The sequence below is a fragment of the Saccoglossus kowalevskii genome, chromosome 8 (assembly GCF_978046115.1).
Source record: "Saccoglossus kowalevskii chromosome 8, keSacKowa6.1, whole genome shotgun sequence".
Taxonomy (NCBI): Eukaryota; Metazoa; Hemichordata; class Enteropneusta; family Harrimaniidae; genus Saccoglossus; species Saccoglossus kowalevskii.
Genome location: NC_140648.1, coordinates 10,129,934 through 10,152,150, shown reverse-complemented (window position 1 = coordinate 10,152,150; position 22,217 = coordinate 10,129,934). Strand labels below are relative to the sequence as shown.

General features: G+C 35.5%; 2 protein-coding genes across 2 annotated transcripts; both read right to left on the bottom strand.

The window, feature by feature from the left end:
* Positions 1–562: 562 nt before the first annotated feature.
* Positions 563–985, bottom strand: LOC102804101 (fatty acid-binding protein-like). Its single transcript, XM_006821501.1, has one exon. The coding sequence runs from the start codon at positions 983–985 to the stop codon at positions 563–565; it is 423 nt and encodes a 140-aa protein (XP_006821564.1).
* A 6,572-nt stretch (positions 986–7,557) lies between these two features.
* On the bottom strand, positions 7,558–8,900 carry LOC102802630 (fatty acid-binding protein-like). The gene has a single exon (XM_006818932.3). It carries the CDS (start codon positions 8,664–8,666, stop codon positions 8,259–8,261), a length of 408 nt encoding a protein of 135 aa, XP_006818995.1. The 5' UTR covers positions 8,667–8,900; the 3' UTR covers positions 7,558–8,258.
* Positions 8,901–22,217: the final 13,317 nt, after the last annotated feature.

Below are 22,217 nucleotides of genomic sequence, written 5' to 3'. Positions count from 1 at the left end.
AGTTCGTTGTAATTAGTATTTCTCCTCCACGTCAATCAGAGAAATGGAACTCAGATGAAATATATATATTATTAACAATAACATCTAACAAACTGAATACCACAATTAAGATTGTTCTATTAAATGGAAATATTATGAATGAAAAAACAAACAAACGTGTTTTAAATGCAAAAATGCCATGAAAACAAAAACACAAAAAACGGTCCGAAGAGGACTATTTCAGTTAGCATGTCCATGTAAAACGGAGTCTGGAGGCTGCAACTATTTTTAGTTGAAAGCATCCCAATGTGTAATAATATAATTGTTGTTAATGCATGCATTCACCAAGTGCGTATACAAGTAGTCTGGTAGAGAGCGTCGCTGATGGTGTGAATGCAAACACAGCGCAGTTCTGTTGACGATACACGTATCGCTACGGTCACGCCTAGTGTTATTAGTGAGATTGCTGGTTGGACAACGTGATGCGATAAGGGCGGTGAGAACACCATGTTATGATGACATGGCATGCTAAAAGACTATACTAAATGTCACGACGACGGAGGCGGTAACGGCGTCAGTTCTACTATTCAGTGACTTTCTTGAAAAATCTCTTACAGCTGACGGTTCCATATGTGATGGTGTTCGTCATTTCTCCCTCGCCAACGACTTCTCTCACTTCACTTATATCAGGGGTCCCAGAAGTTGTCTTGAGCTCAACCGCTGTGTCGGACAAAATCTTTGCGACGACCTTGCGGGTTTCACCTGGTGCGATGATGCTAGCTGGATGGTCGAATTCTTCACCATCCTTGAATTTGCATTCGCGAGTGGTTGGACCGCCGAACCCAACGAATCGCATGATATATGTATCGCCGTCCTTCTCATACTCGAAAGTAGGGTGAATTTCTTTGGCTACCTTCTTCGCCAAAGCATTGGCACCCAGAGCATCTAAGAAAGCATCGAATTGGTCGTCGTCGTTTACGTGTTTCCATTTGCCTTGAAAAGCCATATTGTAGTGTAGGATATGTCTAGCAGCAGTTCACAGTGCGCAGCGAAGGTTTATTTCAGCAACGAATGAAAATTTAGCCAGGCACCAAAAGCTTTATCAAGAGCGATGCTTGCAGGCGTTCGTTTGGATATCAGCCTTCAGCCTTTCTATTGGTCAGGAGAACTCAGTCAACGCATTGCATCCTTAAACCAGTTGATCTGATTGGCAGAATTCTAGATGCCGGCATAATTATATGTTTCGCTTTGTTGTTTATTACCTGTCACCCTAGCCTCATTATATATGCAACATTGAACAATTGATGATACTGTACGCCCGATATTACTGAGCTTATATAGTGCTTCGTGTGCTATAAAAGCGCCACACTGTCTGTGGTGTACGTGACATGTTCAACAATTATTAGTTATGGGAACAGACGGTTTCGATAAAATAAAAATCAGACCTTCTGTAAAAATTAAAAAAAATGACAGTTTCATGTTGAACTAGTATATTTATTTGGTGTTGCGGTTATAATGTAACTGATAGCACGCTTGCAAATGAGCGGCACTCCTTTCACACAAATATTTGTATTTTGTTCCAGTCAAACGTGTCCACCAGTATTCACTTGTATGTTATCCTGAGGCTGAAATGGGGGTGACCATTACTTGTTGTGAAAAGTGTTAGTTGCTTGAATTGTTTTAACCTTTAATCTCTTGCACAAATAGTTATAACCACCACTCTACCCACATGTCACATTGTACGGGTACGCACCAAATACAAATACAAAAAAATGGCAGAGGTCGTACAAATGTCAATAAACTGTCAGGGACATCTACATCCGGGGCATGCTCTCCCTAACAAATTTTAAATCTAGACCTTCTGAATTACTATTTCCTGCATTTTGCTGACACAAAGGGTTTCAGCTTGATTTTGGAGAGGTGACGCCCCAACATTTTTTGAGGGTCGACCGCCGCCACTGGCGTTTAAGCTGCCATAATTACCAGTTAACAATGACTTTACATAAGCAAAATATCTGTTAAATGTACACGTGGTTTGTGCAATATAGTGCATAAGGCCAACCATAACGTTGCAATGTAAAAAAAATCTAGTTGCAAATCACAATTGGAAGTATAAACAGAAATGATAATACACATACACAAAGCTCCTATTGACCTCTTTGAAACAAGCGTCACATGAAAGCATACATTCTATATACAACCATTGCGCTAAAAAGAAGTATGTATTAAATGTGATTGCGGGTGTAGTTCCCAGGGACCACTGCTACACAACCACCGCCGTATTTATCATCATGTGACAGTCATCATGTAGACGGGATATTTTGGATGTCTACGTGGCACTGCGTGATATGTAGAGCATGGTCTATGAAAATGTCAAATATAATTTAAAATAACAATTTAGTTTTTGTTTGCGCGGCTGTCTCTAATTTGCCAATTACCAATGCCAAGTTTCTGAATTTGTTCAAGGTATTTTACACTTTATGTATACATTACCACATAATTCACAGTAAATACCAACAAGTATATTAATATAATGTTACTTTTTAATTGCATTATTTATAAAGCCCGCGTCATTGCATATGCAAGTTATTTATAGAATTCCAATTAGTACTTGTGATGGAATGTGTTTTAACTACACGGTTTTTCATATGGCTGAACAGTGACGTAAAATAAAAACATACCATTGCATACAAATGTAAACAAATGCATACAAATGTCATAAACATTTGGGGTACACATGCTAATCGTCAGAATAATTTAATATATGTCTGTTTCTTTATTTACATTTGAATGTAGTAATTAAGTGTAGTGACTGTTAATTGTCATTAACCTTCGTTACTATATTTTCATCAATAGAATCATTCATTATTATAATATGTTTTATGAATATTATTATGTAGCAGATTAATGTTTATGGAACAGCTGTGACAAGAGATCTTAGATTATGAGAACAAAATTTTCAAGCCTTGAATTTAATTGAATGAAATGTGTCAAAAAACAACGTTACATACAGTACAGATATTGTGTACCGAGTACCATAAGTGAAGTAAGTACTGATTCTGGATGTTACGGTGTATTATAAACAGCTTGAGTTATGCTCATGTTATAGCTATTATGTTTTTATATAGTGGTCATTTTCAATAGAGATTGAAATTCAATATTTAAAACCACTGAAACGTAAACTCTTTGTTTAAGGTAGAGATGCAGTTTTGTGGGCACTTGGGAGTGAATTTTTTGTTGTTGCTTTTTATTATCCAAACCGTCCTGGCTATAGACTGTTAAAATTTTGTAGAATTGTGAATAGTAGAACATACTCAAAAAAGATTTTAAAATATAGATAACAGGTGCAAACATTCTCTCTTTTGAATGCCTAGCAAGATTTAGCAAGGTTGTACATAAATAATCGAAAAGAAACATGGGGATCTCCATATTATGCACTATATTTAACTTTTAGCAAAACGATAACACATTTACATATGGAACTGTTACACCCATTTTAATTATGAGCATTAGTAAACTTCTTACTGAGTGAATTGTTATACAAATTAGCAATTATCTCAGCTTCTTTTTAGTGCACATCCCAGAACTTTAAAAAAATAGCTCCTAGACGCGTACGCTTTGACCTTTTGTTTTGAAATTTTCACAAATGATTGACAATGTGTTTATCTTCAAAACGCCGTCGAGGTATTGTTTTGGGTTGAACAGTGTTACAACAATCGTACAGCCAACTAGCCTGGGTGTTAATTTATGCATAAACTTGAAGTAGTGAAATTTGAGCTGCTGCCCTGCAAAATTGACAACTGGTAGACAGTTTTCAAGACGGCACTTTCTTCATAGTAAACAGATGTACCCATAAACCAATTTTGACAGGAAACAGAAGCATGGTGTAGAAGCTATTTTTTTTAAATCACCTTTGACCAAAAAAGCACATTTGTGTGCATATTCAAAACTACATTGTCCATGAAAAAAAAATACTAACAACATTTTAAAATGCATACATAAGCTTTCCGAAAATATATAGTTTTGTGGACAAGGGAGGTCATCTTGGTTTCCTAATTAACTAATTAAAATACTTGTCAGGTAAACTGCATCTCTACATTAAGGTTGTTTTCGTCGCCCTGGGTGGAGATCATAAATGGCATTGTATGTTATTGTAGTTATAATATTAATGGGAGGAGAAATGTAAACGTACATTTACATTGTTAATTCAATCTGTTAATGAAACGGTCATACACTTAAAGTTGAATAAATAAGTAACTAAATAACTAGATCAATAACTAAATAAAGTAAGTAAGTAAATAAAATAAATAAATGAATAAATAAATAAATAAATTTAAAAATAAATAAATAATGATAATCTTTCATGACTGGCATTCATGATTGTATACGTAAAAATCGTTATTAATTATCATCTGAATAGCACGGCTTTGCTTAATGTTACCAATCCTGCCATCCCTCAATGTCTATGTCTGATAACGATGTGCGCAATGTAATATAATGATAAATGGTTCTGAAATTGAGTACAGCGAAAGGCCTTAAGTTAAAGGCATGCCATTGTATGTCAGTCATTCCTACTTATGTATGGCGACATATGGTAGTATTGTTAAACGCTGTAATAGACAGTTGACATGAAATATGGTATTTAAGCATTGTTATAAAACAATTTTGATTAAATTTGCAATTTAAATTCAACAGCACGATCTAACAAATATGCACAGTTTCGTGTAAACATCAGGTTGATGGGTAAATAAGCACCCAAAAGTTGTTTTACTAGTGGATTACTAAACCCATAAAAAAAATAAACATCACTTTATTTATAAATATTTTTTTTTCATTTTACTGACTTATTAACCTCACATATTTAATGTGATCTCCGCGACAACCTCACGTATTGACGTATTTTTTAAGCAGCGCCACCTACGCTGAAGGCCATTGAAAGATAGAAGGTAGACTGGCTAGCACTTAGAACTGACAATCATAGAGTCTGAGCTCGAATCCTAGTTTATACCGTGGTGCTGTATTTTTACTGAGTTTCGCAAACGGGGAATAAATAAGAATCTGGCATGGAATAATTGTATATGGCACTCAGGAAGATGAGATCATGGCTAAATAAATTTGATAAGGGTAACTCTGTGTATGCATCATTAACGAATAACAGCCGATACATATTTACTCACTAATTATATTAGTTCACTGTTGGTCTGGGATAATTTAAGCTTTACGCTATTTGATTTGCTTAAATATTATTTTTCTCGGAAAATACAAACCATAGTTTTCTCTGTAGGAGGGCAACTGCATATTATACAATTTCTGATTTGATCTGGTCGTTCCTGAAATAGATATAAATATGCCACAGGTTAGAAATCGCACCAAAGCGGATTGAGGGCGCATACCGGATCACAACTGAGTCGTGCTATTTGCGGTCATTCCATCACTTTGTATTTGCTTTTTTATTAATTTATATTTTCGCTAAACAATGAAACGTGTAAGCAAGTCTAAACTCGTACTGAAATAGATTTAATGCAAACGATGTAACACGAATACCATGTCACATGAGTATGCAAATGATCGCATTTGCTACTTACATAGAGAACCTCTCCTTTGTATATCACTACATAGATACAAGTTAAGGGGTATCAAAATATACTACAGTGTTGTTTATAAATGACAACAACAATCATATGAGAGTAAATAAACTCAAGTTTTGTAGAGCATTTTAAATATATATGATATCGTAATAATGTTTACTTCTACTACGAGATCTCGCGTCACGTCTGCCGCAATACTTTGACAAAAGGTGACCCCCTTTTAATAAAAAGTTATGTCTAATTAATTTTTGTTAGCCAAGCTCACGGTCTTAGCCATCAATTCATTCAAGTTGTCAGAATGGGTTTATTACAGGAAATAACACTTAAAACACCAGGTAAAGTTTCTTCCTGAAAAATCGTTGAAAAAGCTTTGTTCTAGCATCGAAAACCGAAGCAACGAAGAAAAACAATTATAAACAATTACAAATTTACCGTTCACACTCTGTCGACTATAGTTAGTCAACTTAAAATCGGACAGATTTATCGATCCTGTATGATCAATTAATTTGAATGTGTTTTTCAGGATAGGTCTACAACTGATCTTCCACGGGTTCCAGCTGATCAAAAATCACTGATGAGCAACACATTAGAGTTTGATGGCGCTGTTATGTTTCGAAGCTATCATTGTTATTTCATTGGTTAGCTGTAGTTCACTGCAATGCCAGCTTGAGTCGACTGTGGTTCACTGCAATGCCAGCATGAGTCGATTGTTGTTCGCCATACTACCAGCACTGCTAGTTCCAGTGCCTGCATGTGTTGGCTGTAGTTCACTGCAATGCCAGCTTGAGTCGACTGTTGCTCTCTGCAATGCCAGCATGAGTTGACTGTTGCTTGCTGCATTGTCAGCATGAGTTGAATGTGGCTCACTCCAAAACCATTCATGCAGTTAAAATCATTTCATTGTCGACCTAGCACAGAGAAGGGCAAGTTTCCCACGGCAACATTAAGGTTTTACCTTATAACAATACAGCGGTCTCTTTTGAAGTCATGGACAATTTTAATAAACCTTATCAAGGCTGTATTCTGTCGTCTATGTTGTAATGCACCTGTCAATATTTAATTAATATAAATGTACCGTGCTTGTAATGTGCGAGTTATTAGGTATAATATGCCATACTTGAACGTCTTATGTGTACAATACCAATATTCTCGTCCACCATTTTTGTAACTTTGGCTGAATTACACAAGAAAACTGAGAGATTTGGCTTTCGTAAAAAACTTATAAAACTAGACATTACAGGTCCTTTCTGACCATTTTTACTCAAGTACCAACCACCACCAAGCATGATATATTAAAGTATTCCTCACCTGATTTTAAGCTGTTAATCATAAATTATATAATGCAATGAACTACCTGAAAATTACAGCTAAATCAATACTGAATAGTTTTGGGTTTGTTTGTTAGGCTGTATCTGCTGATCGAAAGACATATGTTGAGGGCGATATTTTGTTGCCGACCGAATCATTCGATAACATTTTGCCTAAAACTGCGTACGGTCCTCACAATTTTCTGAATGGATAAATTACAGACTCGTAAATCCCGGGTACATATTTCACTACACCCAATTCTGTAGTTTCTGCCTAAATTTCGTTTCGACTATTTTGACTCAAAACTAAAACAAACTGGTACAGCCATGAGTTATTTAAACTTATTAGAAACCATCTTGATTGTCGCAAACGCAAAGCAAAAGCGGTCGACGTTCACTCCGAAGCTATCATTTTTATTGTAAACAACGCTCACTGCACTGCATCTGGTCGAATTTTAAGTAGAGTAGATAATTGTCAAACACCATGACAAATAACATCTTCAGTAATAACCGTGAGGTTTGGGCGATGGAAAATCCAGTAAATCGGAATGATTTTTAAAAAATGAGGAAAAAAGTAACCTTTGTCGGGTGAGTTGGTGATTGTGGATGAACATTATTATCTTGTTGATATTTAAAATTGATGAGTTAATAATAATATATTAAATATCATTTTGACACTTGAGTTACATGAAATGACTTATTTAATGATTGATTAGAACAAAGCAACTACGGAAGGCAATACACAATATATGTCAAAACAACACTAAATCAACATCGTCGTTTGTACTTGAATACTCAGACATACTAACATTCAAGATGGCTACGGGATAACACAGTTTATACCAGCACTGTCAGATAGACGTACGGAGTTGTTGAAATCATGGGACAGAAACTGTGCAGTCACGCATGATGGTAATTTTGGAATACAATGGTGGTACCTGGATAGGTCTCAATGGTCATTTCAATGTCGATCTATATTTAAATGATGGTCTTTTTCAATAAACCGGCTTTCAAACTATTCATAAGCACAGGTTGAGTAGTTCTTAAGTAGTCCTCACACTATTTCCCACGAACTACGCATGATATGGTAATTCAGTTCAGACGGTGTAACAATACAGCAGTCTATGCCTAGCATGACCGACAAATAACATTTTGAGTTACTATAAGTTAGTCTGGTTCTAATACAATCAACGCACTATCACATGTGTCGTGTTCTTAAATTGTGAATAAATCCATTTAATCTTCCAGACATGTTCATGAGTTATTAATATCAGTTCAGTTTCAAGAGTGGGCGTGACCTGCTTCTCCCAGACTATATTGATTAAACGAATTACGCAAATTCTACGTCAAAATCACGCGGATGCTACGGAGCTCGGAAACCATATTATACTTTCTTGAAGTATCTTTTACACGTAACGCTTCCATGTTCCAGGGTGGTTACCAACTCGCCGTCGATGACGTCACGAGTTTCAACACAATCGGGACTGCCAGACACGGTCTTGATTTGAAACTTGGAGTCGGACAACTGGGTGGCAACAACACGTCTTGTGTTTGAAGCATCGGCCACACTAGCGGGATGGTCGAACTCCTCTCCCTCTTTGAACCTGGACTCTCTGTCTGTGCCCCCGCTCTCGGTAAAACGAACCACATAGTAATCGCCGTCTCTGCTGAAATCGATCACGGGATGGCTGGCTAATGCAACTTTCTTTGCTTCTTCGGGTGTACCAATGGCGTCGAGAAATGCGTCGAAACCTTCATCTTTGTAGTGTTTCCACTTACCCTGAAAAGCCATGTTAGTTGTGATTGACAAAAATAGACTGTAGCAACTGCACCCACAATGTCCGGTCTACAGTGAAAATAGGAGATTGAAGTTCACTGGAGTGTATGCGGCGCCGTAATTCACACAGTATTCGTTATATTGTTGGTTTCTTTACACCGGGCACACACAAAAAAAAACGGAGTTGTTATTCGAAATCCAACCAATCAATGCCGTGATAACAGAGCAACTGAATGATATTCAATGTACTTGTATTACGTCATCGCACAGGAATCCAGTATTTGGTGACCTTATGACCTGTAAAAATGCATGTACATGTCAATGCCCAACTTTAACGCTTCAAGGTGGAAACATTACACGTTATCACATTGCCGTGCGGGCCAATACAAAACCTTTCTTTTCTTATCGTGAAGAATTGATTTAAAAATTTTCCCTCGTTTTATTATAGATTATACACTCCGATACCAATTAAAGTAATAAGTTTTTATTGAAATTATCAAAGGTTTAGTAATATAATATAATATACAATTTTGAAGTAAAGATACCAGTAGTAAACAAGGTGAAATGTGGCCCCGCTTGAAGTTCGCTGGTTTCCGACGTCTCTTCCGAATCGCAAGTAGGACGCAGGTAACTAGTATTCGCCATAATGTTCCACTGGGCCAGGATTCCAGCCCAAAGGCACGTGACTAAGTAACGTCATTTGAAAACAATTTAACATTCGTTTGCTGTAAACAAGTCTTTATTACGCCATGCCCATACATTCTGCCTGTTTGGACTTACATATTTGAGATGTTTCTGACATTTCTCACTTTTTCGGTGCAAATTTATAACAAAAGAAACAGTTTTATATTCGCCAAACTGTCGAGAGTACTAGTATAAGGAAATCTCAGCTCTCGGGCCACGAGCGTAAGCGCTGACGTCATGTAACAAAGGGAAATAGAACAAGCAATGAGAAAGTAACGGACCAATCAGAATGCCGGAACCGTTACTAGTTCAGTACCGACCTCTTGTGGCATGGTACGCCATGACACTTGAGGCGTGAACCAGCCAATTCTTGGGATTGATGCCTAACTAGCAGAGAAGGAACACTTGGTGGCGCTATATTACCGAACCGGCAAAAAAATAATGTATCTTTCAACTGTTAGACATATTCCTAATTCTTCAGTGAGAATATCTAGAGTAATTTCAAACCTAATACATCATAAAACGCCGATTTTAGGAATCATGGTCATAGAACCCAGTATTAGGTGCTGCAACCATCTCTCAGGTGGCGTTCGAGTTGCAAGGTAAATTTATCATCAGTATGTATTTCACGATGCCTGCTTGTCTCATACTGCCATATCTTCATATACGATAATATCTATATTTCAGTAAGTCGCATATAGAGCCAATCATCTTGTACCTAGTAATTGTGAAAGATAACGAGAAACCAAGAGTTGCTTGCATTTGATAAATAGTCTATTATTACAACATGATTTAGGGGGTCTTTTCTTCCTTTTTTAAATTAAATATAAAAAAAAAAACGTTGACATTTGCTCAATGCACTGTCATATATATTATATTTTTAATCTTATGACAAGTACACTATTTTTTCAAAGTACAGCTTTATTAATGTTCATGATTGTCAAACAACTAAAACAAACTCAAATAGGTGTGAATGGGGATTAGCTCAAACGTCTTGTGAATCACAAACGTCTATAGATAAAATATCAACTAGTAGAGATTCACAAAAGTGCTGTTTTCTCCATTTTTGATTCAACTTTAAGTTTGCTAAAATCCAAATAGCGCCTCGGCGAGTAACACTACGATGTCACCCGATGTATATGGTTGCCGAGAATATAAACTTCCAAGTCGTGTTTTGATTTTGTACGAATGTGCTCTGTATTCTGTATTCTGAGACAGTTATCGTTCTAGAAATGCTTTTCTTCTATTTATTGCCATCCCTCTTTTTCGGAGAAATATCACAGTTTAAATTTAAGTAGACAGTGTCACAGTAATCAAGATGTGAGGGCACAGTTTACGGTGCTGAAATGAATATCTTTGTGAACTTTATCGTGAAGGTTCGAACGTGATACGTGAAAACCACAAACCTGGCCGCCGAAGATGAAACACGTAGTATAGAACCATTTCAACTCGGGGTCTGACGTTGAATTTATAATTTGATCTTGAATTGCAGGAGTTTCAATGTGATCATCGATATTTTCGAGCTGTTATCTGTACTTCGATATATTGGCCAAACCGTTGTTGCAGGCGAATAATTTCTTATTTTAGTTACCTATGCAGTACAGCGAGATCTGTTGACGGAGAAGATTTAGGAATGTTTATGTTATCCTCATAGGCATAGATCGGTGATGGGGATTGCATTCACGATGGGAAGATTATTGATGTATAGTACTGATCCGCTTACGCTACGGAACCCTAGAACTTACATCAGTTATATCCGAATTAGTGGCCACCGATATTTACACAATGAGTATGTTTGGTATGATAAGAGTATGTGGATGGAGGGTATAGCATTGGAGTTTGCGGAGAAGATTATTTTGATTGACAGAGTGGAATGTATTGGATAGATTTAACATAAAATAGCACAATGCTTTCTTGGTATACACATCATTGAATATGTCGCCAATTAAATGTTGGAGTTTAGTACGGTAGCAGTAGAATGGTTGGGTCTGAATGCAGAAAATATTGAATGACGATTATCACTTGGAAATGAATAAGTTTTCATCAGACTAGTTTTTTTTTACATGACTTTTGACAAAGTTGGTAAAATTGTGTTTATCAGTTTTATCTGGTTTGAAGATTGGAATAACATAACACAGTGTGTTATTGACATGTTAAAGAGCTTTTGTAGATGAAACTATAGGGCGGAGTAGAGAGTTTAATTGCATGTACTTTGATATCACCTGTGAAACATGACTTGTGGGAAAGCAGTGAAGGCAACACAGATAAAACTTGAGCTTCAGTACACGTTGTAAATTGGAAACTGCTATACGAATTGAATTCGTGTTTGTATAAGAGATTAATTGTATATATTTACATAAACCCCAAAACGATTATAAAAAACAAAAAAACAAAACAAAAACAATTAAGGTAGTCTGAGTGCCCATATAATCTCCCTTATGATTGAATGAATGAATATTTTATATATATATTTTTAATTTAAATATAATGCAAGTAAGATTTTCATCAACAAACTAATCAGTATATAGGGATTCCCCTGAGGATAAACACATGTCAGTGCGGAGAATATTTTAAAAAAGAACCATAAATCACTTAAAATATACACCAGATTAAAAACATATTTCAACAACAAAAAATAAAAAAATAATAACGGAATTTCTTCTTACACGTGGTACAATATTTGGCCACAGAATGACGCCATCAGGCGTTTCCACATAATAAATCCGTCCTCAGTAAAAACTATATACCTGACGAGAACGCGTGAGGGCGCAGTACAATATCGTGAGAATAAAAACTTGCACAACCTGACGTGACTATTGGACATAGCCTTATAGTTTGGATCAGAAATAAACAACCACCTTCCTGAAATTAGGTTGATCGCACATTTTAATGGGTGAGCTGACAGAATCGATGCTCTATGTTTTAGTAACTCAACTAGAGATTGAAATCATTATTATGTTGCTACAGGTGAATCGCCGCATGTAAACGGCCCGGTTACACAGCTGAGTGGTTGAAATAAAGAATAAAACTACATGTTATATATTTGACATATACAATACGATCACAGTGATTTTATCACCCTCCTCATAAATTTATCATGTTGTTTTAACAATTTTCTTTATTTTACAATTAGCAACTACTAGTGCTGCTCCGTCGCAATCGCACTATTTCATAACTAGTCGCCACGCGCTGCTCGCCGCAATGTCCATGTTATTATTTAGTACCACAGCGCCACCAACGCTTATTATTTTAAATCGACTGCGTTCATCTACGCGTACTGTATTTTTTTCGATTGACAATTCAGTAATCTCATATTATATGTTTCAATTTTTTTTAGATAGTCTGCCATATAAATAGCAATATTCTTCATAAACCAGGATTGATTGGTAGCTGTTCATTTGAGGCCGAGAACGGACAGGAATCACCAAAGGAAAACGGTGCCTGCCTCATATCGACGTCTAATGGAGTGCAGTGTACTAAATGCATTCGATTGTCATTTATCATTCCAATTGTCCACGTTCGCTAGAATCAAATGCCAAGTGTCAACTGTAAATTGTTTTTTTTGCACGTGCAGTGGGAATTGATCAATGATTCTACAGTCGAGTTTGATGGATTTCCAACTGAATTGTGCCAACTTATGATCCCCTCCCCACTCCCTGCCACCTATATATATATTGGCTACATTTACACTGTATTTACGTTGGTGAACTTCAGCTAGAACACCTGTACATGTAAAATTTCCCTAAAATATTTTTAACGACCATTTTCAAATCAAATGGGGATTATCATTGTTGTTTGAATTTATCGCATTTAATTAAGTTTTTTTAAAAAAGATGTCTTCCAATCACCGAGTTCGTGGTGTCAACGTACATCACTTTAATTAACTCTTTAATTAGGATCACAAATAATTACGTTTTCATTTTTATTATCTTTCTCGCCTGAGCTGATACTCGTTGGAAAAATATATTTTAAAATCGTCTCAGTAATTACTTCTTAACGAGCCTCCCTGTCGGGATGATAACACTGAAATCAACATCACATTTGAGGTTCACACGTCTGTCATTATTGGACGCGACATTCTCCGTGACCCTATAACGCATCGTCCTCATTCAATTTCACACGTTGTTCACGCTCAAGTTCACATTAGAGCCACGACCTAAAAACGACACACCCATACGCGCGACAGAGCGTTCGTCATCGTATATTGCGATCCACATGACGTCACCCACATCGATCGTACTGAGCCTATTTCGATTTTATTGAATTTCGGCTCTAGATTCGCTAGCAACAAGTCGATTTTTGAATGAGTACCGGTAATGTCGATATTTTTCTGACTTCGAACTTGTTAGACGGGGGCCACCATTTGAACCGTCAGTTTTATTTTCGTTTTTTCTCAAAACAACCTACCGGAAGTGACATAAATATTAACGTTTTCAAGGACAATAGATCAGAAGTGTATAGAATAGGCAAACACCGGCAGCAGGTTCACTAAAAACCCGTACTGTAAACATGAGGTAGCTATCATAATACTGCAAAACAAATATATGTAATTCGCTTTGTTCTCAGTGCGGTCGTGGAAGATTATAACACCCACGCGGTCTGCATATAATCGCTTGTGAACAAATAAATTAGTTTCGCCTGAACACCTTCACTGTGTGACAGCTCCGATGTATACTGACAGTTATTTCTTTAGATTATGATATGTGCTCGGTGACCCAAAAATCAATTTAATACACATTTTTGTATTTTCCCACAGGGATTTTTTTTTATATTTTTCCAAACACAATCATGGCGTTATCGGTAAAATAATACACTGTATTTAAAAGATCAGCGCATATCACATGCGCAACACAATCGAACATCATTCGCATCCAATATTATCGTATATGTATCATCTCTAGCTAGCTGACAATCATGTCGCTGCCATTACGACGAAGCTGAGGTATTCTTCATCTCGCGACTAACGAGAATACAATCATTCATATAGACTAGCATACCGATAGAGGGGGCAGTTCCCTTTAATCATTATAAAGTGTTTTTTTCTCTAATCTGCGACTTTTTCTCATGGAACTAAACAAACCACAAAATGGACCTCACATCTTGCTAAGCTTCGTGTGACGTGTTCAAACACACGTGTATGTTGTTCGCTTCAAATCAAGGTTAATTGCCATTCCAGCATTTCGTGGTAAATCGAGTTTCCATTATATCCACATTAGCCTGTTTTACTCAAAGTTTTCAAATGTTTATTGGCACAACTTGAACATAGTACCACACTGTGCAACACTGGTGCATCCGTACACAGTGGATTTAGCATACAAATCTAAAATATTGATATGTAATATCACATCAACATGAGCAGCTTTGTAGGTAGATGCAAGGACTACTTGACATTTAACTTGTTTCAGAGCTCCAATCCACAAAGCCATGACGACTTATTACTAATTGCAGTATAAAACAAATGAACATGAACATATAGTATTTGTGTAGACAACATGTGTTATTCCTTACACTGTGACGCTATACGGGTGAAAATAGTTTTAGTGCGTGGTTGTTAAAAAGGTTATTAACACCATGATAGATTTTTGCAAAACAGGCACTAGCAGCGCTCACAGTCCCGCACTCCACGTTCTTATCAACTATACGACAGTCTCTTCAACGTCTGTAGTGCCGACTATAGTACGAGACACGAGTGGGCAAGGTGCTTTCATCATCTCCAAGTGGCTGTAGCGAGCCTGCACTCGCCGATGCTTATTACTAATAAGAGCGTGGGTAGTCAGTTTACGGCTATGTCGTTTTTCTTAATTGTTAGCTGCGTGGATATCGTTCACAGAGGCTCGATTTACCGTAATGGAAAATCTTTGAAAACAGGTCAATCCCTGATACTCATTTAATGCGCGTATCACATTTTTTGTATAAAAAAGACAACAACAGTGAAATTCACAAATTAATATACAGTTTGTTTGTTCGTCGGGATTTCTAACTTACTACTCCTGTTCTTCAGCAAGCTACGCAGAAAATGAAAAAGATTTAATCACTACGAGTTGTATCATCATTGCCTGTAGTTTATAACAGTGTAATCTCTTGGGAGTGAAGTTGTCCTTTTTACGGGTGATATTTGTGACACATTTCCAGTCCATTCAGCACTACAATTTGACAAGATATAGATGTTTTCACAGTGTCTAATATCACTGTGTTTACACTTATCACAGTGTACAGTGAGTTGATAACTGACATCTAATATCACTGTGTTTACACTTATCACAGAGTACAATGAGTTGATAACTGACATCTAATATCACTGTGTTTACACTTATCACAGTGTACAATGAGTTGATAACTGACATCTAATATCACTGTGTTTACAATTATCACAATGTACAACGAGTTGATAACTGACATCTAATATTACTGTGTTTACAATTATCACAGTATACAATGAGTTGATAACTGACATCTAATATCACTGTGTTTACACTTATCACAGTGTACAGTGAGTTGATAACTGACATCTAATATCACTGTGTTTACACTTATCAGAGTGTACAATGAGTTGATAACTGACATCTAATATCACTGTGTTTACACTTATCACAGTGTACAGTGAGTTGATAACTGACATCTAATATCACTGTGTTTACACTTATCACAGTGTACAATAAGTTGATAACTGACATATAATATCACTGTGTTGTTTACACTTATCACAGTGTACAGTGAGTTGATAACTGACATCTAATATCACTGTGTTTACAATTATCACAATGTACAACGAGTTGATAACTGACATCTAATATCACTGTGTTTACAATTATCACAGTATACAATGAGTTGATAACTGACATCTAATATCACTGTGTTTACACTTATCACAGTGTACAGTGAGTTGATAACTGACATCTGATATCACTGTGTTTACACTTATCAGAGTGTACAATGAGTTGATAACTGACATCTAATATCACTGTGTTTACACTTATCAGAGTGTACAGTGAGTTGATAACTGACATCTAATATCACTGTGTTTACACTTATCAGAGTGTACAGTGAGTTGATAACTGACATCTAATATCACTGTGTTTACACTTATCAGAGTGTACAGTGAGTTGATAACTGACATCTAATATCACTGTGTTTACACTTATCAGAGTGTACAGTGAGTTGATAACTGACATCTAATATCACTGTGTTTACACTTATCAGAGTGTACAGTGAGTTGATAACTGACATCTAATATCACTGTGTTTACACTTATCACAGTGTACAATGAGTTGATAACTGACATCTAATATCACTGTGTTTACACTTATCAGAGTGTACAGTGAGTTGATAACTGACATCTAATATCACTGTGTTTACAATTATCACAGTGTACAATGAGTTGATAACTGACATCTAATATCACTGTGTTTACAATTATCACAGTGTACAGTGAGTTGATAACTGACATCTAATATCACTGTGTTTACACTTATCAGAGTGTACAATGAGTTACAGTGTACAATGAGTTGATAACTGACATCTAATATCACTGTGTTTACAATTATCACAGTGTACAGTGAGTTGATAACTGGCATCTAATATCACTGTGTTTACAATTATCACAGTGTACAGTGAGTTGATAACTGACATCTAATATCACTGTGTTTACAATTATCACAGTGTACAATGAGTTTATAACTGACATCTAATATCACTGCGTTTACACTTATCACAGTGTACAGTGAGTTGATAACTGACATCTAATATGACTGTGTTTACACTTATCAGAGTGTACAGTGAGTTGATAACTGACATCTAATATCACTGTGTTTACACTTATCACAGTGTACAATGAGTTGATAACTGACATCTAATATCACTGTGTTTACACTTATCACAGTGTACAGTGAGTTGATAACTGACATCTAATATCACTGTGTTTACACTTATCACAGTGTACAGTGAGTTGATAACTGACATCTAATATCACTGTGTTTACACTTATCACAGTGTACAGTGAGTTGATAACTGACATCTAATATCACTGTGTTTACACTTATCACAGTGTACAATGAGTTGATAACTGACATCTAATATCACTGTGTTTACAATTATCACAATGTACAACGAGTTGATAACTGACATCTAATATCACTGTGTTTACAATTATCACAGTATACAATGAGTTGATAACTGACATCTAATATCACTGTGTTTACACTTATCACAGTGTACAGTGAGTTGATAACTGACATCTAATATCACTGTGTTTACACTTATCAGAGTGTACAATGAGTTGATAACTGACATCTAATATCACTGTGTTTACACTTATCAGAGTGTACAGTGAGTTGATAACTGACATCTAATATCACTGTGTTTACACTTATCAGAGTGTACAGTGAGTTGATAACTGACATCTAATATCACTGTGTTTACACTTATCAGAGTGTACAGTGAGTTGATAACTGACATCTAATATCACTGTGTTTACACTTATCAGAGTGTACAGTGAGTTGATAACTGACATCTAATATCACTGTGTTTACACTTATCAGAGTGTACAGTGAGTTGATAACTGACATCTAATATCACTGTGTTTACAATTATCACAGTGTACAATGAGTTGATAACTGACATCTAATATCACTGTGTTTACACTTATCAGAGTGTACAGTGAGTTGATAACTGACATCTAATATCACTGTGTTTACAATTATCACAGTGTACAATGAGTTGATAACTGACATCTAATATCACTGTGTTTACAATTATCACAGTGTACAGTGAGTTGATAACTGACATCTAATATCACTGTGTTTACAATTATCACAGTGTACAGTGAGTTGATAACTGACATCTAATATCACTGTGTTTACAATTATCACAGTGTACAGTGAGTTGATAACTGACATCTAATATCACTGCGTTTACACTTATCAGAGTGTACAGTGAGTTGATAACTGACATCTAATGTCACTGTGTTTACACTTATCAGAGTGTACAGTGAGTTGATAACTGACATCTAATATCACTGTGTTTACACTTATCACAGTGTACAATGAGTTGATAACTGACATCTAATATCACTGTGTTTACACTTATCACAGTGTACAGTGAGTTGATAACTGACATCTAATATCACTGTGTTTACACTTATCACAGTGTACAGTGAGTTGATAACTGACATCTAATATCACTGTGTTTACACTTATCAAAGTATACAATGAGTTGATAACTGACATCTAATATCACTGTGTTTACACTTATCACAGTGTACAGTGAGTTGATAACTGACATCTAATATCACTGTGTTTACACTTATCACAGTGTACAATGAGTTGATAACTGACATCTAATATCACTGTGTTTACAATTATCACAGTGTACAGTGAGTTGATAACTGACATCTAACATCACTGTGTTTACACTTATCACAGTATAAAATGAGTTGATAACTGACATCTAATATCACTGTGTTTACACTTATCACAGTGTACAGTGAGTTGATAACTGACATCTAATATCACTGTGTTTACACTTATCACAGTGTACAATGAGTTGATAACTGACATCTAATATCACTGTGTTTACAATTATCACAATGTACAACGAGTTGATAACTGACATCTAATATCACTGTGTTTACACTTATCACAGTATACAATGAGTTGATAACTGACATCTAATATCACTGTGTTTACAATTATCACAGTGTACAGTGAGTTGATAACTGACATCTAATATCACTGTGTTTACACTTATCACAGTGTACAATGAGTTGATAACTGACGTCTAATATCACTGTGTTTACAATTATCACAATGTACAACGAGTTGATAACTGACATCTAATATCACTGTGTTTACAATTATCACAGTATACAATGAGTTGATAACTGACATCTAATATCACTGTGTTTACACTTATCACAGTGTACAGTGAGTTGATAACTGACATCTAATATCACTATGTTTACACTTATCAGAGTGTACAATGAGTTGATAACTGACATCTAATATCACTGTGTTTACACTTATCACAGTGTACAGTGAGTTGATAACTGACATCTAATATCACTGTGTTTACACTTATCAGAGTGTACAGTGAGTTGATAACTGACATCTAATATCACTGTGTTTACAATTATCACAGTGTACAATGAGTTGATAACTGACATCTAATATCACTGTGTTTACACTTATCACAGTGTACAGTGAGTTTATAACTGACATCTAATATCACTGTGTTTACAATTATCACAGTGTACAATGAGTTGATAACTGACATCTAATATCACTGTGTTTACAATTATCACAGTGTACAGTGAGTTGATAACTGACATCTAATATCACTGTGTTTACAATTATCACAGTGTACAGTGAGTTGATAACTGACATCTAATATCACTGTGTTTACAATTATCACAGTGTACAATGAGTTGATAACTGACATCTAATATTACTGCGTTTACACTTATCACAGTGTACAGTGAGTTGATAACTGACATCTAATATGACTGTGTTTACACTTATCAGAGTGTACAGTGAGTTGATAACTGACATCTAATATCACTGTGTTTACAATTATCACAGTGTACAATGAGTTGATAACTGACATCTAATATCACTGTGTTTACACTTATCAGAGTGTACAGTGAGTTGATAACTGACATATAATATCACTGTGTTTACAATTATCACAGTGTACAGTGAGTTGATAACTGACATCTAATATCACTGTGTTTACACTTATCACAGTGTACAGTGAGTTGATAACTGACATCTAATATCACTGTGTTTACACTTATCACAGTGTACAGTGAGTTGATAACTGACATCTAATATCACTGTGTTTACACTTATCACAGTATACAATGAGTTGATAACTGACATCTAATATCACTGTGTTTACAATTATCACAGTGTACAGTGAGTTGATAACTGACATCTAATATCACTGTGTTTACAATTATCACAGTGTACAGTGAGTTTATAACTGACATCTAATATCACTGTGTTTACAATTATCACAGTGTACAATGAGTTGATAACTGACATCTAATATCACTGTGTTTACAATTATCACAGTGTACAGTGAGTTGATAACTGACATCTAATATCACTGTGTTTACAAATATCACAGTGTACAGTGAGTTGATAACTGACATCTAATATCACTGTGTTTACAATTATCACAGTGTACAGTGAGTTGATAACTGACATCTAATATCACTGCGTTTACACTTATCAGAGTGTACAGTGAGTTGATAACTGACATCTAATGTCACTGTGTTTACACTTATCAGAGTGTACAGTGAGTTGATAACTGACATCTAATATCACTGTGTTTACACTTATCACAGTGTACAATGAGTTGATAACTGACATCTAATATCACTGTGTTTACACTTATCACAGTGTACAGTGAGTTGATAACTGACAAATAATATCACTGTGTTTACACTTATCACAGTGTACAGTGAGTTGATAACTGACATCTAATATCACTGTGTTTACACTTATCACAGTATACAATGAGTTGATAACTGACATCTAATATCACTGTGTTTACACTTATCACAGTGTACAGTGAGTTGATAACTGACATCTAATATCACTGTGTTTACAATTATCACAATGTACAACGAGTTGATAACTGACATCTAATATCACTGTGTTTACAATTATCACAGTATACAATGAATTGATAACTGACATCTAATATCACTGTGTTTACACTTATCACAGTGTACAGTGAGTTGATAACTGACATCTAATATCACTGTGTTTACACTTATCAGAGTGTACAATGAGTTGATAACTGACATCTAATATCACTGTGTTTACAATTATCACAGTGTACAATGAGTTGATAACTGACATCTAATATCACTGCGTTTACACTTATCACAGTGTACAGTGAGTTGATAACTGACATCTAATATCACTGTGTTTACACTTATCAGAGTGTACAGTGAGTTGATAACTGACATCTAATATCACTGTGTTTACACTTATCACAGTGTACAATGAGTTGATAACTGACATCTAATATCACTGTGTTTACACTTATCACAGTGTACAGTGAGTTGATAACTGACATCTAATATCACTGTGTTTACACTTATCACAGTGTACAGTGAGTTGATAACTGACATCTAATATCACTGTGTTTACACTTATCACAGTGTACAGTGAGTTGATAACTGACATCTAATATCACTGTGTTTACACTTATCACAGTGTACAATGAGTTGATAACTGACATCTAATATCACTGTGTTTACAATTATCACAGTGTACAGTGAGTTGATAACTGACATCTAATATCACTGTGTTTACAATTATCACAGTGTACAGTGAGTTTATAACTGACATCTAATATCATTGTGTTTACAATTATCACAGTGTACAATGAGTTGATAACTGACATCTAATATCACTGTGTTTACAATTATCACAGTGTACAGTGAGTTGATAACTGACATCTAATATCACTGTGTTTACAATTATCACAGTGTACAGTGAGTTGATAACTGACATCTAATATTACTGTGTTTACACTTATCACAGTGTACAGTGAGTTGATAACTGACATCTAATATCACTGTGTTTACAATTATCACAGTGTACAATGAGTTGATAACTGACATCTAATATCACTGTGTTTACAATTATCACAGTGTACAATGAGTTGATAACTGACGTCTAATATCACTGTGTTTACAATTATCACAATGTACAACGAGTTGATAACTGACATCTAATATCACTGTGTTTACAATTATCACAGTGTACAATGAGTTGATAACTGACATCTAATATCACTGTGTTTACACTTATCACAGTGTACAGTGAGTTGATAACTGACATCTAATATCACTGTGTTTACACTTATCAG

Coding starts and splice junctions, on each gene's coding strand:
- LOC102802630 (XM_006818932.3), bottom strand. CDS start 8,666: ATGGCTTTTCAGGGTAAGTGGAAACACTACAAAGATGAAGGTTTCGAC.
- LOC102804101 (XM_006821501.1), bottom strand. CDS start 985: ATGGCTTTTCAAGGCAAATGGAAACACGTAAACGACGACGACCAATTC.